At 40.3% G+C, this 17,249-nt stretch overlaps 3 protein-coding genes, 2 long non-coding RNA genes and 1 other non-coding gene across 9 annotated transcripts; 3 read left to right on the plus strand and 3 right to left on the minus strand.

Moving 5' to 3' along the window:
• Positions 1-21: 21 nt before the first annotated feature.
• On the minus strand, positions 22-1,559 carry LOC139188196 (thioredoxin H2-like). The gene is made up of 3 exons (XM_070805388.1): positions 1,080-1,559; positions 821-943; positions 22-497 (listed from the first exon to the last, which is right to left on the minus strand). The coding sequence occupies exons 1-3, from the start codon at positions 1,221-1,223 to the stop codon at positions 363-365; spliced, it is 402 nt and encodes a 133-aa protein (XP_070661489.1). The 5' UTR covers positions 1,224-1,559; the 3' UTR covers positions 22-362.
• Positions 1,560-1,705: 146 nt separating this feature from the next.
• Positions 1,706-4,681, minus strand: LOC103442323 (uncharacterized). Its single transcript, XM_070805385.1, has 10 exons — positions 4,349-4,681; positions 4,202-4,263; positions 3,957-4,100; positions 3,718-3,828; positions 3,430-3,625; positions 2,871-2,929; positions 2,718-2,770; positions 2,410-2,632; positions 2,196-2,304; positions 1,706-2,107 (listed from the first exon to the last, which is right to left on the minus strand). Exons 1-10 carry the CDS (start codon positions 4,632-4,634, stop codon positions 1,848-1,850), a joined length of 1,503 nt encoding a protein of 500 aa, XP_070661486.1. The 5' UTR covers positions 4,635-4,681; the 3' UTR covers positions 1,706-1,847.
• Positions 4,682-4,723: 42 nt separating this feature from the next.
• Positions 4,724-4,796, plus strand: TRNAA-AGC (transfer RNA alanine (anticodon AGC)). The gene has a single exon. It is a non-coding gene; the product is annotated as a tRNA-Ala (tRNA).
• A 3,368-nt stretch (positions 4,797-8,164) lies between these two features.
• LOC103421629 (uncharacterized) lies at positions 8,165-8,784 on the plus strand. Its single transcript, XR_011571468.1, has 3 exons — positions 8,165-8,301; positions 8,412-8,475; positions 8,593-8,784. It is a non-coding gene; the product is annotated as an uncharacterized lncRNA (long non-coding RNA).
• A 1,106-nt stretch (positions 8,785-9,890) lies between these two features.
• Positions 9,891-13,113, plus strand: LOC103421492 (protein CLP1 homolog). 4 transcript variants are annotated; one of them, XM_029107790.2, is made up of 10 exons: positions 9,908-10,301; positions 10,426-10,494; positions 10,561-10,653; positions 10,926-11,167; positions 11,307-11,445; positions 11,536-11,592; positions 11,822-11,956; positions 12,040-12,275; positions 12,589-12,604; positions 12,685-13,113. In XM_029107790.2, the coding sequence occupies exons 1-10, from the start codon at positions 10,125-10,127 to the stop codon at positions 12,763-12,765; spliced, it is 1,245 nt and encodes a 414-aa protein (XP_028963623.1). In that variant the 5' UTR covers positions 9,908-10,124; the 3' UTR covers positions 12,766-13,113. The 4 variants fall into 4 exon arrangements, 3 of the variants coding, with proteins under 3 accessions (XP_028963624.1, XP_028963623.1, XP_028963626.1); XR_003775916.2 differs by having other exon boundaries at positions 9,919-10,301; positions 12,505-12,604; positions 12,685-12,789; XM_029107793.2 differs by having other exon boundaries at positions 9,919-10,301; positions 12,040-12,274; positions 12,559-12,604.
• A 519-nt stretch (positions 13,114-13,632) lies between these two features.
• LOC103413971 (uncharacterized) lies at positions 13,633-15,172 on the minus strand. Its single transcript, XR_011571480.1, has 3 exons — positions 14,986-15,172; positions 14,371-14,464; positions 13,633-14,268 (listed from the first exon to the last, which is right to left on the minus strand). It is a non-coding gene; the product is annotated as an uncharacterized lncRNA (long non-coding RNA).
• Positions 15,173-17,249: the final 2,077 nt, after the last annotated feature.

Here is a 17,249-nt window from a genome sequence, read left to right on the forward strand (position 1 = left end):
AGGCGAAACTGCGAGTTGAGATTGCCAGGTACAACACACATTGTATTTAAACTGCGACGATATTTCTACATCACGAGATTATACGAAATTACATACTTATGAATGTTTATGCTGGCTGAGGGAATTGCACACCCTGAAAGGGCTGTGGAATCAGCGGTGAGGCTGAAGAACCTACACATTGACACAACCTAGCAAGCATACACTGTCCGAGTCTCCGAGTCTCGGGGTCTCGGGGAGTTATGAATCCGGTTCCCTTTTATAGTCTACAATATATGCATTGGCACAAACACTGGCAAGAAAGCTTCTATAGCATATCAGGTCTTGCCAATTAAAACTGCAAATGTAAAACACGAACTCTGATCTTAGACAGAGCGGTGTTTCTCGACCTTTTTCTCGAGCTCATCTTTTTTCGCTCCGATCACCCGATCCACTTCCTTCCCCTTCTTCAACAGGACGAACGTTGGCATTGCCTGCACACCGAATTCCTGCGCCACTTTCTACAGGACCAAAAACACCCCTAGTTCAGAAACAAAACGCAATATGGTCCAAAGGCTACAATTAAAAGCGTTTTTGTCTAAGTTTGGCAGAAATCTTGATCCGATTGGAATTGCTTCTCTATAAAGCACTTGTACGCATAAGGGCTTTTACTGGAAGCACTGGTATAAAAATCCACAAATAATCCAAGTCGTACTTCTTGGAATAGCACTTGAAGGTGCTTCAGCTTGATGAAAGATATCACTTCTTAACATAAAAGCACTTCCAAAAATAAATGTGGTTCTAGCTCACTTTCAAATAATAGCACAAGTTTGGAAGGACTTACAGATAGCTCGTCGACGTCGATCTTGGCGAACTGGACGTCGGTGAACTTGGCGGCCATGGCGCGGATGGCGGGCTCTATGAACCGGCAGGGCCCGCACCACGACGCCGAGAAATCGACCACCAGCTTCACGTTCCCCAATTTATGCAAATCATTAAGTCAATAAAATAGTAAATACAGATCCCTAATCTCTCACTAATTTCAACACTCAAACAATCAAAATTAAAAAAATTAAAAATTAAAAATATGCTTCGGCGAGTACCAGCTGGGAGGATTCCTCATGGGTTTTCAAGTGAAGCTGCCATCTCTCCGACGAGTGAAAAGACGTCACTCCGGACTCCTCCCATGCCGAGTCGTCTGCCGGCGCTCCGCCGGCGCCCATCAAGCTTGACAGAAGGGCCCCCATTCTCTCTCTCTCTCTCTCTCGATCTATCTTCCAACGATGACTCGATGTCAAATTATGTCACGCCACGGTACCATCCAATATTATTGAGGGGCCAATTTCATAAGACAAACGAATTTAGGGGTGAATTTGAGAATATGAAAATTACAAAATGTCGTTTGTACCCTTTTTAGTCTGGGTTGCGTCGTGCGTTTTAGGAGAGCAAATCAACGCACAAAGTTTTCAGTTATGCCGGAACATGATTCGATAGGTCGTGCAATAATGTAATGGGTTAAGATTCTTTTCAAGTTTTTAATTAATTGTATTATTACACTTAAGGTATCAACATGTGTTTCTGACGCGCTAAGAAATCTCTCCATCACAAATGTCAAATGCAGTTTCCTTTTTTTTTTCTACTTATCATGTGTAGCTTCCGAAAATGAAAAGGCTTCACTTCACTTTCACGTCAAGAAAATAAAAAGAGCGTGGAGATGAATCCTCACGTATTCAACAAGATGTAACGAATTCATTCAATCTATTTATTATTTAGAACATCAAAGCAATTTAATTTGCAAAAATATGACAGAACCTCAACTAGTGTGCATGCAATAAAATCTCATCCAACTACTACCATTTTTTGGGGTTTCACTAAAATGGAACAGGAACTCCTTGCTTCTTGTTCACAATGGCCATTGCCAAATACCGAGTGCCCATTCCGATGGGCGCTTTTTCATCAGGCCCCTCCCAGAAGGGGGCCTCACCCTCGCCAACCAGTTGCCAGTATCCGTTCCTTAGAGACTCAAATTGTTCTTCTGTACATTTCTGTGTTAATGCTTCCGCTCGGAAATTTATCCCAAGAGAACCAAGGAACTGAGACTGAGTAATCGGGCCATGGACAGAAATCTCTCCTGCAAAGATATTAAGTATCCTCAACCTCTTCTTGAACCCAATCCATGGAAATATAATACTTAAAGAAAGACTAATGAGACGGCGTACCTGAAATTTCCTCAGCAGAGTGCCGGATGGAAGCAAAATCAACATATGCACTAAGATCAGCAGACCCCGGATCATCCAGAATGTCGACAAATTTATGTTTCCGAATGGCCTGCAACAAGATTAAAGTATTGCAAAAGTTAGAATGACAAGAAGCAGTATGCATGATTCACGTCTTGAAAAGACTGCCGAAACAAGAATTGGAATAGCAACAAACCTGCAGACTATCTGATACTACACCATTGAGGCCGTAGTCAATTATAAGAGCTCCACCTCCATCGGAAGCAATTCTTTCAGCAATAGTTTGAGTCAACTCCATTGCTTTGGGGCAAACCTCGATATGTTGAAGCTTTGCTATTTCTTCATTTCCAGCCCATTTGCAGCGTTTTGCAAGATAAAGAGTCGCTGGTGTAGTCTGTGAAGACAGAACAAAACGAAACCTAAACAATATTTATGAGTATCGAATAACACAATTCTTTTGTGAAAGCATCTGCAAAAGAGAGTAATTCTATTTTACATCCTTACGTTGAATCTTCAGCAACATCAATCATTTTCTCAGACCAGCCACGAGCAGCTTTCTGCAGAAAACAAAAAAGATTAAGAAATCCTTTAAGAGAATGAAACAATATTCATAGAGCGAGCATTTGGTGATATAGATCACAAATGGACCACACAAACCTGAAATTGATGAACTGGTAAAGCATCATAAAACTCGTGGGCTATGATGATAGATGGCACTGAAACGATAATTAAGAAAGCTACAGTCAGTTCATGGGGAAGAAAACAAGCTGTCACATTCACACTTCCAAGTGTTGAGATACAGTACTAATTATATTGCACAACTGGAAGAGCTATAATGGCTTAATCATAACAAGGGACTGATTTTTATAAACTAATGAACGTACTAATTATCTTCGGCAATACTATATCCAGCAAGATGCGTGTAAATCGATGTCAAGTTAGTGTTACATAATGCATCCACCAATCTTATGAGAATCTAGTACGCATGCTATTTCCTTCTCCTGATATCGTCTTATCCGAAGAAAAATAAAAAAGCATCACTTACGAATACAAAACTTAACTATCTGCAAACAAGTTGTTGCAGAAAGAAAAACTAGAGGTCATTTCATTCAACTGCTAGTACATGCAACCTAGAGGTCTTTTCAGTCCATTCCAGTGCATGTACATAAAAATAAGTTCGTCTTCCTTGGAGTATGATAAGAACATAACTACATACATCCTGTAGGAACGTCTTCCAATGTGGCATGCCAAGATACAGGAGTTTTAGCCAACGCGCTTATAGTCCTTTTGCCATCCGAAACCTCTTCGTCTGCACATTCCAGCTTCTGGTACTGAAGTTTCTGCAACGCAGGACTGCATTCTACCATGTGTACGTGCAATGATTTGGTGAAGTTCTTAAATTTTGAAGCACCCTAGGCAACAAAGAAACTAAATTTTGTTACTGTATTTCCATTTGTATAGCATTAACAATAAAGAAGTTCAAATGAGCAAAGCCAGTACATACACGAAGAAGGTCGGCCATGAGAGTTCCTCTTCCCGGACCTAGCTCTACTAGGTTCACTTTATCAGGCTGTCCCATTTGCTCCCACAGAGACATTGCCCAAACACCAACCATCTAAATTCAAACAGGCAGAGCAAACAACAAATCATTTTCTATTCAACAATCAAATTCCTAAAGAAAATCCCAATTGAATTTGATAAATAATGATCGAGTAATTAACAATCCAACAACAATGAATTTACCTCCCCAAACATCTGGCTCACTTCAGGGGAGGTTATAAAATCACCTCCAGCTCCAAAAACATCTCGATTCATGTAGAATCCGGCTTTCGGATTTGTCAGAACTTCCTCCATATACTCAGCAACGGAGATTGGGCCGCCGCGGAACTGACAAAAAAACCCACATCCACAACCACATTGTCACTCAAATCGCAACATTTACAGTAACCCATACCAAAATAATGGAGAAAATAAAAGAAAAAACAAACCTTGATGATTCCCTTGAGGTGCTTGACGAGCTCGGAGTCCGAAGTGGGTTCATGGGAATGCTCTGCCACAAAAATTAATTAAAAAAAATAAGAAACTAATGAGAAAAACCAATTAGTGAATGCAAATTACGGATTGGTGGCGGTTACCAGGTGGGTTGTATAGGCCGGAGCGGTCGACGTCGATGGAGGTGGTGGGTTGAGTGGCGGTTTGGTCGGGGTTGTCCTCCAACTGTTCGACGAAAGGACTGTGTGGGATTTGGGAAGAAGAAGAAGAATAAGATGTTGACCAAACAGAACGGTTGGGAACTAAAGGAGCTGAGCATGGTGAAGGAAAGTGGGAGTTGGGAAGACGGCGGCGAGCGGCGGAAGCTTGTAGCAGGAATCGTCTCAACATTTTGGAACACCGCTGGTCGCTCTCAGCAGGGACAGGCATGGAAGTGACCAAGTGAAACCAACAACTTGAACAGACTCGCCAGTCACCACAATATCATATACCAAAATCAGACAGTACAAATCACACATGGGGATGTAGCTCAGATGGTAGAGCGCTCGCTTAGCATGCGAGAGGTATGGGGATCGATACCCCACTTCTCCAATTTTTCTTTTTAATTCCCTCAAATTTTTCAATTGACCCTATTTGTATCTGTATCTGGGTCTATTTTCTTTTTGGGTGACATCAGATAAATTTGGTATCTACGTCAGCAAATATGTAATTTTCTTTATTTCCCTCAAAATTGTCAATTGACCCCATTTGTATTTGGGTCTATTTTCTTTTAGGGTGACATCGGACAAATTTGTTATCCACGTCAGTAAATATGTATTTTTTTTATTTCCCTCAAAATTATCAATTGACCCCCATTTGTATTTAGGTCTATTTTCTTTTTGGATGACATTTGACAAATTTGATATCCACGTCAGCAAATATGTATTATTTTTTTATTTCCCTCAAATTTTTCAGTTGACCCCCATTTGTATTTGGGTCTATTTTCTTTTTGGATGACATCAGACAAATTTGATATCCACGTTAGCTTTCCTTTTTATTTCCCTCAAAATTTTCAATTGACCCTATTTGTATTTGTTTCTGGGTCTATTTTCTTTTTGGGTGACATAAGATAAATTTGGTATCTACGTCAGCAAATATGTAATTTTCTTTATTTCCCTCAAAATTGTCAATTGACCCCCATTTGTATTTGGGTCTATTTTCTTTTTGGGTGACATCAGATAAATTTGGTATCTACGTCAGCAAATATTTAATTTTCTTTATTTCCCTCAAAATTTTCAATTGACCCCCATTTGTATTTGGGTCCATTTTCTTTTTGGATGACATTGGACAAATTTGATATCCACGTCAGCAAATATGTATTTTTTTTTATTTCCCTCAAATTTTTCAGTTGACCCCCATTTGTATTTGGGTCTATTTTCTTTTTGGATGACATCGGACAAATTTGATATCCACGTCAGCAACTATGTAGAAAATCGTAATAACCACCTAATCACTTAAAGGTTAATTATTTGCTTAGACATAAACTATGGAATTAATCCACCTAATAGTGGCTTAGTTTGGTTATTTCTCTTTTTATTTTAATTCTCAGGAATCAAATTATCTGCATATTAAGTGAGTTAGTTTCAATCTGGGAAGTAAAACTGCAAAACCAATCCATGTCGAACCATGTCCACTATAATTAACCACTACATGTAATAAAATTTGTTTTGCAATTGTCTCCATTAGTTAATTGAAGTTTTATTTGTTTAAAAGAAAAGAAAAACCATGATAGATGTAGCTCAAATGGTTATAACATAAGGATTTAATCATTTTAATTGAATTCGAATGGCAGAAGTACAAGCACTCAATAATACGATGACTCGAAACAAACAAGTTCAGTCGAACAACGTAACGAGTCTCAGGTTACAAAAGCGTCATAATTTCGTACTAGCAAATTACGCATTATTACTCATATATTTTGCTATTAATAAAAAAATTAAACATTGTCCGAGTTATCGTTAATCTTTTCGTAACGTCCGTTTTCGTCATCTTTGAAGTAGTAGACATAGAAGAGCAGCAAACTGGTAGCAACGGCAACAAAATACATCAGCACCACCACAGCCAAGGGCATAAACGTCCCAAACTGATAAGCAAACCCAAACAAGATGCCACTTGTCAAAACACAATACGTGAATCTCAACACCTCCTTCTTCAACGACTTCTCGCCACGTGGCAGCCGGCTGTACACCTGCTGACACTTGTCCAAACCCCAGTAGGCCACGTAGACAAAAATGACGAAAGCGAGGACCGGGTAGTCGCGGGCCTGGTACGCCCGGTACATAGTGGTGAGGTAGCAGATTGTGAGGTTGAAGTAAGCAAAGTGGCCGATGAAGTCCGGTCTTTGAGTAATTTGTGGGGGTTTTTGGGGAGCATCGGTTGGCAACATATTTGCAGTTCTCTGCAAGTTTTTGGGTTCGAGTTTTCGATCGAGTGAGGTTCGAGTTGGGGGGTTTGTGGTTATTTAAGCGAACCCACATATGGAAGGTGCGTAGAATTTACCTTGAAGTTGTCACGAAGCGCCGAGGAGTTGGAAAGGTGAAGTGGGAATTGCCCTTCTACTTTCTTCGAAAGAGAACAAGAAGGAGCCTAGAAAGTCAAGGTCCCATGGATAGTTTCGTGAATCCATCTACGAAAATGCCTAAAATTACAAGATGGGCCAAAGGTTTTCTTGAGGGTAACGACTAATCACACCGATAGGCACGCTCTGGTACCATGTCAAGGATATGTAGAGAGGCCAACGACTCATCATCAAGTGATGGTGATGCTCACGACCATATTTATCTTAGATTCGTTTAAATTTCGAGATTTATATAAGATAGACATCAATTTCAAAATTTAAAATCATTTGACAGTGATAAATAAGGTGGTGAACATTACTATCACTTGCTCGTATGGAAGCTAGACTTGTGGCGAGGCTGAAATGTATTTGTGAGTCTTCCCAGCATCTGAAACGGGTGGATAATCGTAATTTGCCATCAATTGTCATTTTTTTTAAAGTTTAAATTATAAGATGTGTGTCTATCCACAATATATATATATATATATATATATATATATATATATATCTTGAAATTTCAATAATAATAATAAATAAGAAACCACCACGAGATGACCCTAGTTAGAAACAAACTCCAGACCCATATTTCATACGTCACGTCTTGGGTTTGATTCCTGACACTGATGAATCACACGATGGTGGCCATTGTAAGGTTGAAATACCTCTACGTGTTTTCGTCTTTCAATTAAATAGACTACCGTGACGAAATCACTAACTCGTCTTCTAATTTTTATATATATAAAATAATAATAATAAATAAAGTATTTTGACAAAATAATAATAATAATAATAAACAAGGTAGTTGGTGGGTAAAAGTAATCCCTATTAAATACAACTCACACTTAAAATTCCCAACGGAATTCCTCCGGTTTCTTATTACTCTTCTAAAACCACTCGGAATCCCAATTGAATACAAAGCGCCAGTTCTGTACTGTGTCCTGCATAAAGCCCACTCGAAAAGAAAAATTTTAATTATGACGGGAATACAAATGGTACATTATGTATTTTTGTAAAAATGATGAAAAATTTTAATTTTTAAATTATTAACCCTTTAACCCACGTAACTGACTATTTATATAAGAAAAATCTCTCCAGTTGGAGCACCGAGAACCAAGCTGGCAGAAGAAGATGGCGCACGGCGGCGGACCAAGGCAGGTGAAACTGGACCGAGAGAGCGAGCTCAGAATCGAAGTCGGCTACGACACCCCTCTCAAGTTCCGCCTGCTCAGCGGCACCGCTGAGATCTTCGGCAACGAGCTCCCCCCTGATATCTGGCTCACACCTTCCCGCCCAGGCTTAAATTTGCTGCAAGCCTTCGTCTTCCCCTAGCTCTTTTCCCAAGTTTACATCTTTTTAATAGAATTTGCGTTGTGGGTTTTGATTGTTAAAGATTTTGAATCGCATTTGTGTTGTGGGTTTTGGTTGTTGAAGGTTTTTACTTGGAACGGAGCAACAGTTGAGATGGAGGGCGGTACGGAAACCGAGTACTGGGCTGATGAGGTATTTCATATGCTTGTTATCTGCTTTGGGTTTTCTACTTTTTGGCTCCGGATGCATCTGTCACTAATGAGAATGTGAATGGTGTCTGATTCCAATGTTTGATTTTTCAGACCCCAACTATCAGAACGGAGACACCGCGCTAAACCCTTGCTGCCCGATGACCCCGATTCTCAGGTACTTCTTGTTGTTCACTTGCATGTTGGGGAAAGTTGGTGCAAAATTTTCTGTGTTTTAATTAGTGTCATCCTCTGTGAATAAAAGTGTACTCGTTCACTTGTCTGTTTGGAGCAGATAATAAATGCAAACCTTTCTACATGTTTCAAGTGGTGTCATTTTTCACGGACTTATCGCCACGTGGCAGCCGGCTGTACACCTGCTGACACTTGTCCAAACCCCAGTAGGCCACGTAGAAAACACGACAAAAGCGAGGACCGGGTAGTCGCCGGCCCGGTACGCCCGGTACATTGTGGTGAGGTAGCAGATTGTGAGGTTGAAGTAAGCAAAGTGGCCGATGAAGTCCGGTCTTTGAGTAATTTGTTGGGGTTTTTGGGGAGCATTGGTTGGCAACATATTTGCAATTCTGTGCAAGTTTTTGGGTTCGAGCTTTATATCGAGTGAGGTTTGATTTGGGGGGTTGTGGTTATTCAAGCGAACCCACGTATGGAAGGTGCGTAGAATTTACCATGAAGTTGTCACGAGGTGCCGAGGACTTGGAAAGGTAAAGTGGCAATTGCCCTTCAACTTTCTTCGAAAGAGAACAAGAAGGAGCCTACAAAGTCATGGTCCCATGGACTGTTTTGTGAGTCCATCTGCGAAGGTGCCTAGAATTACAATACAATATAATAGTTGGTGCGAGAGTTTATCATAAAAGGCTTGCTCTAATATAATATCAAGTTTTTGTAGAGACAGGCCAACGACTCATCATCATCAAGTGATGATGTGATACTTACGATAAATTTCGAGATTTGTGTAGGATAGATATAAATTTCAAAATTTAAACTTATTTGACAGTGATAAATAAGGTGGTGAACATTACCACCACTTAAAAGTTGTGAGAAAAAACACATGCTAACGAGTTTAAATTATAAGATTTGTATCTATCCACTGTATATATCATGAAATTTCAATAATAATAATAAATAAGTAACCACCACGAGGTGACCCGTAATCAGGGACAAACTCCAGACCTGCATTCCACACATCACGTTATGTGTTTAATTCCTGACATTGGTGAATCACACGATGGTGACTAAAGAAAGGCTAAAATTGCCTCTATGAGTGTTATCAACCTCTAATAAAATAGACTGCCGTGACGAAACTAACAGCTCGTCCTCTAATTTTTTTTATAAAAAAAGAATAATAAATAAAGTAGTTCGACAAAAAGAAATAATGAATAAGGTAGTTGGTGGATCAGAGTACTCCCATTAAATAGAGTTCGGAAGAGATATTCTCCAGATTTTTTCCATCAAAGTCACCAAATCAAGTGATCTGGGTTATTAAAATTTGATCCAACAGCTAAAGTTATTATAATTTTAAAAGGAGATTATTTTTAATAGTTGAATTAAATTTCATGGAGACAGATCACTTGATTTGGGGGCTTCAGTGAAAGAGATTCGAATGGATATCTTCCCAATAGAGTTCACTCTTAAAATTCCCAACGGAATTCCTCCGGTGTCTTATTACACTCTTTTACTCATTGAAATCCCAAATGAACACCCTTTTAAAACCCCTCGGAATCCCAATTGAATCCGAAGCGCCAGTTTTGTACTCTGTCCTGCATAAAACCCCAATTGGAGCACCGAGAGCCAAGCTAGCAGAAGAAGATGGCGCACGGCGGCGGACCAAGGCAGGTGAAACTGGACCGAGAGAGCGAGCTCAGAATCGAAGTCGGCTACGACGCCCCTCTCAAGCTCCGCCTGCTCAGCGGCACCGCTGAGATCTTCGGCACCGAGCTCCCCCCTGATTTCTGGCTCACCTTCCCGCCCAGGCTCAAATTTGCTGTAAGCCTTCTTCTTCCCCTAGTTCTTTTCCCAAGTTTACATCTTTTTAATAGAATTTGCGTTGTGGGTTTTGATTGTTAAAGATTTTGAATTGCATTTGTGTTGTGGGTTTTGGTTGTTGAAGGTTTTTACTTTGAACGGAGCAACAATTGAGATGGAGGGCAGTACGGAAACCGAGTACACGGCTGATGAGGTATGTCATATGCTTGTCACTAATGAGAATGTGAATGGTGTCTGATTCAAATGTTTGATTTTTCAGACTCCAAATATCAGCTATGTGAATGTGCACGCCGTACTGGAAGAACGGAGACACCGCGCTAAACCCTTGCCGCCCGATGACCCCAATTCTCAGGTACTACTTGACACTTGCTTACTTCTATGTTGGGGAAAATTAGTGCAAATTTTTCAATGTGTTTTAATTAGTGTCATTCTTTAGTGAACAAAAGTGTTTGATCCTCAATTGCCAGCTCTGTAAATTTTTAGGAATGATTGAGATAAGCTTGTGGCGCAAGTGCATCTACTGTGTAGTAATGCAAGTCCATTTTTGGTGCATATTACCTAGGATTGTTGTAATCCTTTCCAAGTGACTCTCTGTCTATGGCTTATAAGCTTCTTTGTGGTTAGGGCCCTAGGGTGATTGTTGTGGGACCAACAGATTCTGGGAAAAGTACCTTGTCGAAAATGCTTCTTAGTTGGGCAGCTAAGAAGGGATGGAAACCTACTTTCGTCGACTTGGATATTGGACAAGGAGCTATAACAATTCCAGGATGTATTGCCGCTACTCCTATTGAAATGCCTATTGATCCGGTTGAAGGAATTCCTCTTGATATACCTCTCGTTTATTTCTATGGGCACACAACTCCTAGGTAATTGATTTATAGCATCTTCATATGGACCTATCATTTCACATCATTTGTTAATATCTGATACTAACATATAAGTAAATTTCTTGTCATGCTAATTTAGTGGAAGTCATGAATCCTTAAAGATCCATTTTTTATCCAGTAATAATGTAGATTTATACAAAGTGCTTGTGAAGGAGCTTGCTCAAGTGGTAGAAAGACAACTTTCTGGGAATGCTGAATCTCGAGCTTCTGGAATGGTGATCAATACCATGGGATGGATAGAAGGTCAAGGCTACGAGGTAATTTTTAGGCTGCTTGCACTTCAGGGATGGCTGCTGACTTACTATTGAAATGGTTGTTTTAATGTCATATTTTTTATTTTCTTGCAGTTGCTTCTTCATGCAATTGATACATTCAATGCCAATGTTGTCTTAGTTCTAGGCCAGGTACATCCCTCTAGTTTGAGTTTTCTTTCTTATTATGATTTTACCGTACTGGATTCTGCAAGCATTTCTTCTTTCCCCCCCCCTCTTTGCTATTGTTGCTCGACTCTGTTACAAAGTTCGTCTTGGTTAGCATAATGCATCCTTGTTTGCAAAACATTTTGATGTTTTAACAAAATGGTTGTATATGTAGGCTCCGATGACAGTACGTATATTTCTTTTAAATTCTCAGGAAAAACTTTGGAGCATGATCAGAAATGTACTAAAGAACAAGCCTGGTGTGGACGTTGTAAAACTTCAAAAATCTGGGGGTGTTGTATCCAGGAATGCCAAATTCCGTCAAAAATCCAGGAGTCATAGGATAAGGGTAAGCATCAATATGTTGCCATTTAATCCTTGTTATTTGTTCTTCCTGAGGAAAAGACTCATGTGCACTGATATTTCTAACAGGAGTATTTCTATGGCCTTGCAAATGATCTCAGCCCACATTCTAATATTGCGAATTTTAGTGACTTTTCTGTCTTTCGGATTGGTGGCGGGCCACAGGCCCCACGTTCGGCTTTGCCAATTGGTGCAGAGCCTGCTGCAGACCCTACAAGATTGGCGCCTGTGAATATTAACCGGGATTTGCTGCATACCGTTCTTGCTGTTTCATTTGCCAAGGAGCCTGATCAAATTATTTCTAGGTAACTTATACCGATCTATCTGATAGAGAAATAGATAATGAATCACTAAAGTATATGACATTGATCAGTCTCGTTCACTTTCATTTGAACTTCACATAGGAAAGTAGATGGTTTTACCCCCTCACTGTCACAAGAATGAAAATACATAGTAGTATTGTGGTATTTCTTGCTTGCTTTTCCGTCTCTGGAGATAGGGATGTGAATTTGACGGTGACATTTTGTATTTCAGAGCATGATTCGTGGTCTGTAGTCTTAAAAATTTACTTTTTTGGTTTGTTTTGACGTAATGTTGCTGGGTTTGTCTTTGTCACAGACGTCGACATTCAGAGGTTTGTATCGTGAACAACTTGCTAGAAACACTTCTTGTATTCTGGTTTTCGTTGTTCTAACCCAATATGCGGCGTTACAGGAAGACAATTACGTACCTTGCACCATCGGCGGGGGAGCTTCCAAGCAAGTATTTGATTGCAGGAACCGTGACATGGCTTGAAACATGAAGTCGATGACCCGAAAACCCCAGTAGTATCGCTTTCCGGTGGATGTACGTTACTGGCTTATGTAAGGAGTGCAAGATGTGAGCTATCTAGGTGTAAATTTAGTTTTAACGATGTATCCCAAATACGACAACAGATTAGAATATTATTGTCGTTTTTTTGCATCCTAAATTTGTTATGCAAGTCTTGTTTGTCGTATTTTAGATTATACAAGAATTTAGAAAGGCGTGCCAAAGCCCTGAATTACTAGAGCTTGGCAACCACAATTTTTTTTGTTTTTGTTTTCTGTACAAGATATTTAAACGAAGGACTAAGCGATGGAGGAATAAATTGGTTACGAACTACTAAGTGGTATTCAGGTATTGTTCAACTGTGATATAACCTACAAGTTAAGGTAGCCCTTGCAATATGAGCTCTTTCAATTTATCCCAGGCATAAAAAGGTGCTGCAGCTGCAGCTGCAATTCCACAAAATCCTTTCAAGTATTGGTACGACCAAGTTGCAACTCTCACAAAACAAACCGTTCACAAGACGAAAGCGAACCACCCGAAAGCCGGTACCAGGATCTACAATGACATAATGAAGGCAATAGAGTTCCGGACAAGAGGGAAACATTGTCCAGAAGACCTTTAATTTCCTTGTACTACAAGCAAACAGATGGAATAATTTCCTTTTAATTTTTACGATTGCTGTATGTAGATGACCAAAGCGAAATATGTTTGAGCTCTTTGCAAATTCAGATTGCTGATTTATTTTTATTTTTTTTTCAATTTGAATGCAGCTTTATCCAATCTGCTTCACTAATGGAAAGCCTAAGTAAATAGTTTTCAGGTTACCAAAAAGGAAAGAAAAAGAGTGCACCATTGTGAAACCATAAGCTCCTGAACACTGCAAAATTAGAATCCCAAATCCATAACAAACACAGCCTTACATAAAAACCCAAAAGCCACCCACAAAAATACAAACAAAACCCAAAGCACCAAAACGCAATTCATAACAGAAGCACACACAAGCCAATAATTTCAACGAGTTTAAAGCGAATGAGGCGTAAACCTCAAAAGTGAAGAGAAACAGGGGCAGAAATCTTGATCGAGCCGCTCAAGTTGCTATCTGGGCACCAAGCGGCAGAGCTAAGAAGCGCGTATTTGGTTGTGAGTTTGAATGTTGCGAGTATGATCAGTGGGAGTATTCAAACTCATCATCAGCTCCTCAATTTTGTAACAGACATAACCGACAGCTGCAGTACAGAGTCTTATTAAGGTTTGGTATTTTTCACTGACATAACCAACAGCTGCAGTACAGAGTCCTCTTAGGATTTGGAAGGACTTGGTCGCGATTATCACAAAATATAAGGCCCAACATGCAAGAGTAAACCAACCGAAAGCTGGAACGAGGAGGAGCACCAGTAGAACCAACGCAAGAGTTCCACACAAGAGGCTGATGTTGTTCATCAGTTCGTATATATTTGTATTGTTGGAAGCTTGGAGAATGTTGGCAGTCTGCAATGTCCCCGCGTAAGTGAGTAAAACAGCAATCAACATCACAACAGTGTTGTGGTCTGTGACAAATGGAGACGGTAAATTTCCGGTCGCAAGCTTCACCTGGAGGAGAACTCCTAGGATGTTGAGGAGATGGTATATACATTTGTGTGCTGCCGGTGGAGATTTGTACCGACCACCCTCCTCCATAGGGCTGCTGTATTACAAACAACACAGAAAGTTAATGAATGGGAAAATGATCTCTGGAACATTACTCTAATGATATCAGGAGTTCCTAATTTTCAATTCTTCCATATTAGTTAATGACATTGACATGTGTCATCAACCGTTAGAATATCTGCGCACAACCCAAACTCATTTGCTAGCTAATTAAGACATGAGCTTATAAAAGAACCCGTTTCATATACATATTGATCAGAAGACATGTTACAGAGTATCTGGAAACCAAATTTATTTGATCCATAACTTGGACCTGGAAATTGAAAACGAAAAAGAAGGTTACGCAGAGTATCATAGATAGGTTAACAAGATTGTTTACTGTTTCCCTTATGCTTTACAATCAGCTTCTGGCGAAAGAGTAGATGCAACATTCTTCATATGAGTTGACTTTCACCGAACTGGGAGTCCGGCGACGTGCGTGAAGGAAAGAGTTTCAGAGAAGAATGGATTCAAAAAATTAAACAACTAAAAGATGATAACTAAAGAAAATGTACTAACCCAGCTGAGATTTGTGGAGGATTAACCGAAGTTCCGACGTTCATAACGGGGATGTGGATTCTTGGCATGGCGGAAGAGGAACGCCGCAGAGTTGGGGGAGGGAGGGAGGAGTGAGAGAGAGGATTGTGTTTGGCCCTTTGGCATTGCGGTTGAGGCTGTTAAATAGCCGTAGGATCACAAATGCGATATTTTGGGTATTTGTTATATCTGGTGAGGTGGCAATTGTTATATCTTGTGATATTTTGGCATTGCGGTTGAGGCTGTTGAATTCTTGACTTTAGAGTTTGTCACAAATGCATCACGTCACAACATCACAACATCACATCCCTATCTCCAGAGACGGAAAAGCAAGCAGGAAATACAACAATACTACTATGTATTTTCATTCTTGTGACAGTGAGGGGGTAAAACCATCTACTTTCCTATGTGAAGTTCAAATGAAAGTGAACGAGACTGATCAATGTCATATACTTTAGTGATTCATTATCTACTTCTCTATCAGATAGATAGGTATAAGTTACCTAGAAATAATTTGATCAGGCTCATTGGCAAATGAAACAGCAAGAACGGTATGCAGCAAATCCCGGTTAATATTCACAGGCGCCAATCTTGTAGGGTCTGCGGCAGGCTCTGCACCAATTGGCAAAGCTGAACGTGGGGCCTAGGCCTGGCATTTTGGACCCAACCCGTTAACCCGACCCGACCCAACCCGTTAATATTTGTATTTGGGTGGATGCTTAACGGGTCGGGTCGGGTCGCTAACGGGTGAACCCGTTAACAACCCGTTAAATAACGGGTCACTTTGGGTCAACCCGTTAGACCCGTTAGGACCCGTTAGCACCCATTAGTTGAGGATATTTTAGTAATTTTAGTAAAGTCTTAAGAACAAAAAATAAACTTTATGCAAAAAAATAATAATAATAATTGTTAACGGGTGTTAACGGGTGAAACGGGTGACCCGTTAGCTTAACAGGTCGGGTTCGAGTGACCCATTAGCTTAACGGGTTGGGTTCGGGTGACCCGTTAACTTAACGGGTCGGGTTCAACCTGACCCAAACCCAATAAACCCGACCCGTTTACATGTCTAGTGGGGCCTGTGGCCCGCCACCAATCCGAAAGACAGAAAAGTCACTAAAATTCGCGATATTAGCATGTGGGCTGAGATCATTTGCAAGGCCATAGAAATACTCCTGTTAGAAATATCAGTGCACATGAGTCTTTTCTTCAGGAAGAACAAATAACAAGGATTAAATGGCAACATATTGATGCTTACCCTTATCCTATGACTCCTGGATTTTTGACGGAATTTGGCATTCCTGGATACAACACCCCCAGATTTTTGAAGTTTTACAACGTCCACACCAGGCTTGTTCTTTAGTACATTTCTGATCATGCTCCAAAGTTTTTCCTGAGAATTTAAAAGAAACATATGTACTGTCATTGGAGTCTGCATATACAACCATTTTGTTCTGCAAACAAGGATGCATTATGCTAGTATGTGACAATCCGTTTCAAATTTTACGAAACAAAAAGGGCATTTTTGTATTTTTATCAAGTTTGGGATATTTTCCTTTTAAAAATAGTTTTGGGTCTTAAATGATGTGCCCAAGGGGCCCACCCCCTGTTTTGTCTCCGGTTCCCTTTCTATTTTCATTTATTTTTTCTCAAAAATCTATCTCTCTCTCTCTCTCAGTCTCACTTTTTCCCTCTCACTCTCTTCCTTTTCCTCTTTTTCCCCTAAGTCTCTCTCTGTGTTCTCTCCTCCTCCCCGGGTACCGCACATACGAGCACCCATGCACACGCAAAATAACACGACGGCACCACCCTCCGATTCCACTCTCTTTCCTTCTCACCACTGTGCAAATATTCCCCGAAGATTTATCGTCGTTTTCGACAATGGTAGGTCAAAACACCCTTCCATCCTTCTCCCTAATAGTCTAGAAGGATTCCTGGTTGCTAAAATGTGATTTTGGTGAAGGTTTGGACATGAAAACACGTTGGGGAGACTTCCCCAGACTTCCGGCGAAGAACCTGTCACTTTATAGCTAATTTTCGGCCAAACCACGGTGAGTTGGCCAACGTGAAAGATATCAATCTCTTCATATCCCTGAGTACTACAACTTTGATTTTTGAATCACCCAATTTCGTTGAGTATTGCAGAAGTTATATCCATTTGAATCTAACTCAGTTTCCGGCGACCTCCGTGGCTTTCGAGGCGTTTTTCGGCCACACCACGGCGAGTTAGATGTCCTGTGAGGTACCAT

The sequence above is a fragment of the Malus domestica genome, chromosome 09 (assembly GCF_042453785.1).
Source record: "Malus domestica chromosome 09, GDT2T_hap1".
Lineage (NCBI taxonomy): Eukaryota > Viridiplantae > Streptophyta > Magnoliopsida > Rosales > Rosaceae > Malus > Malus domestica.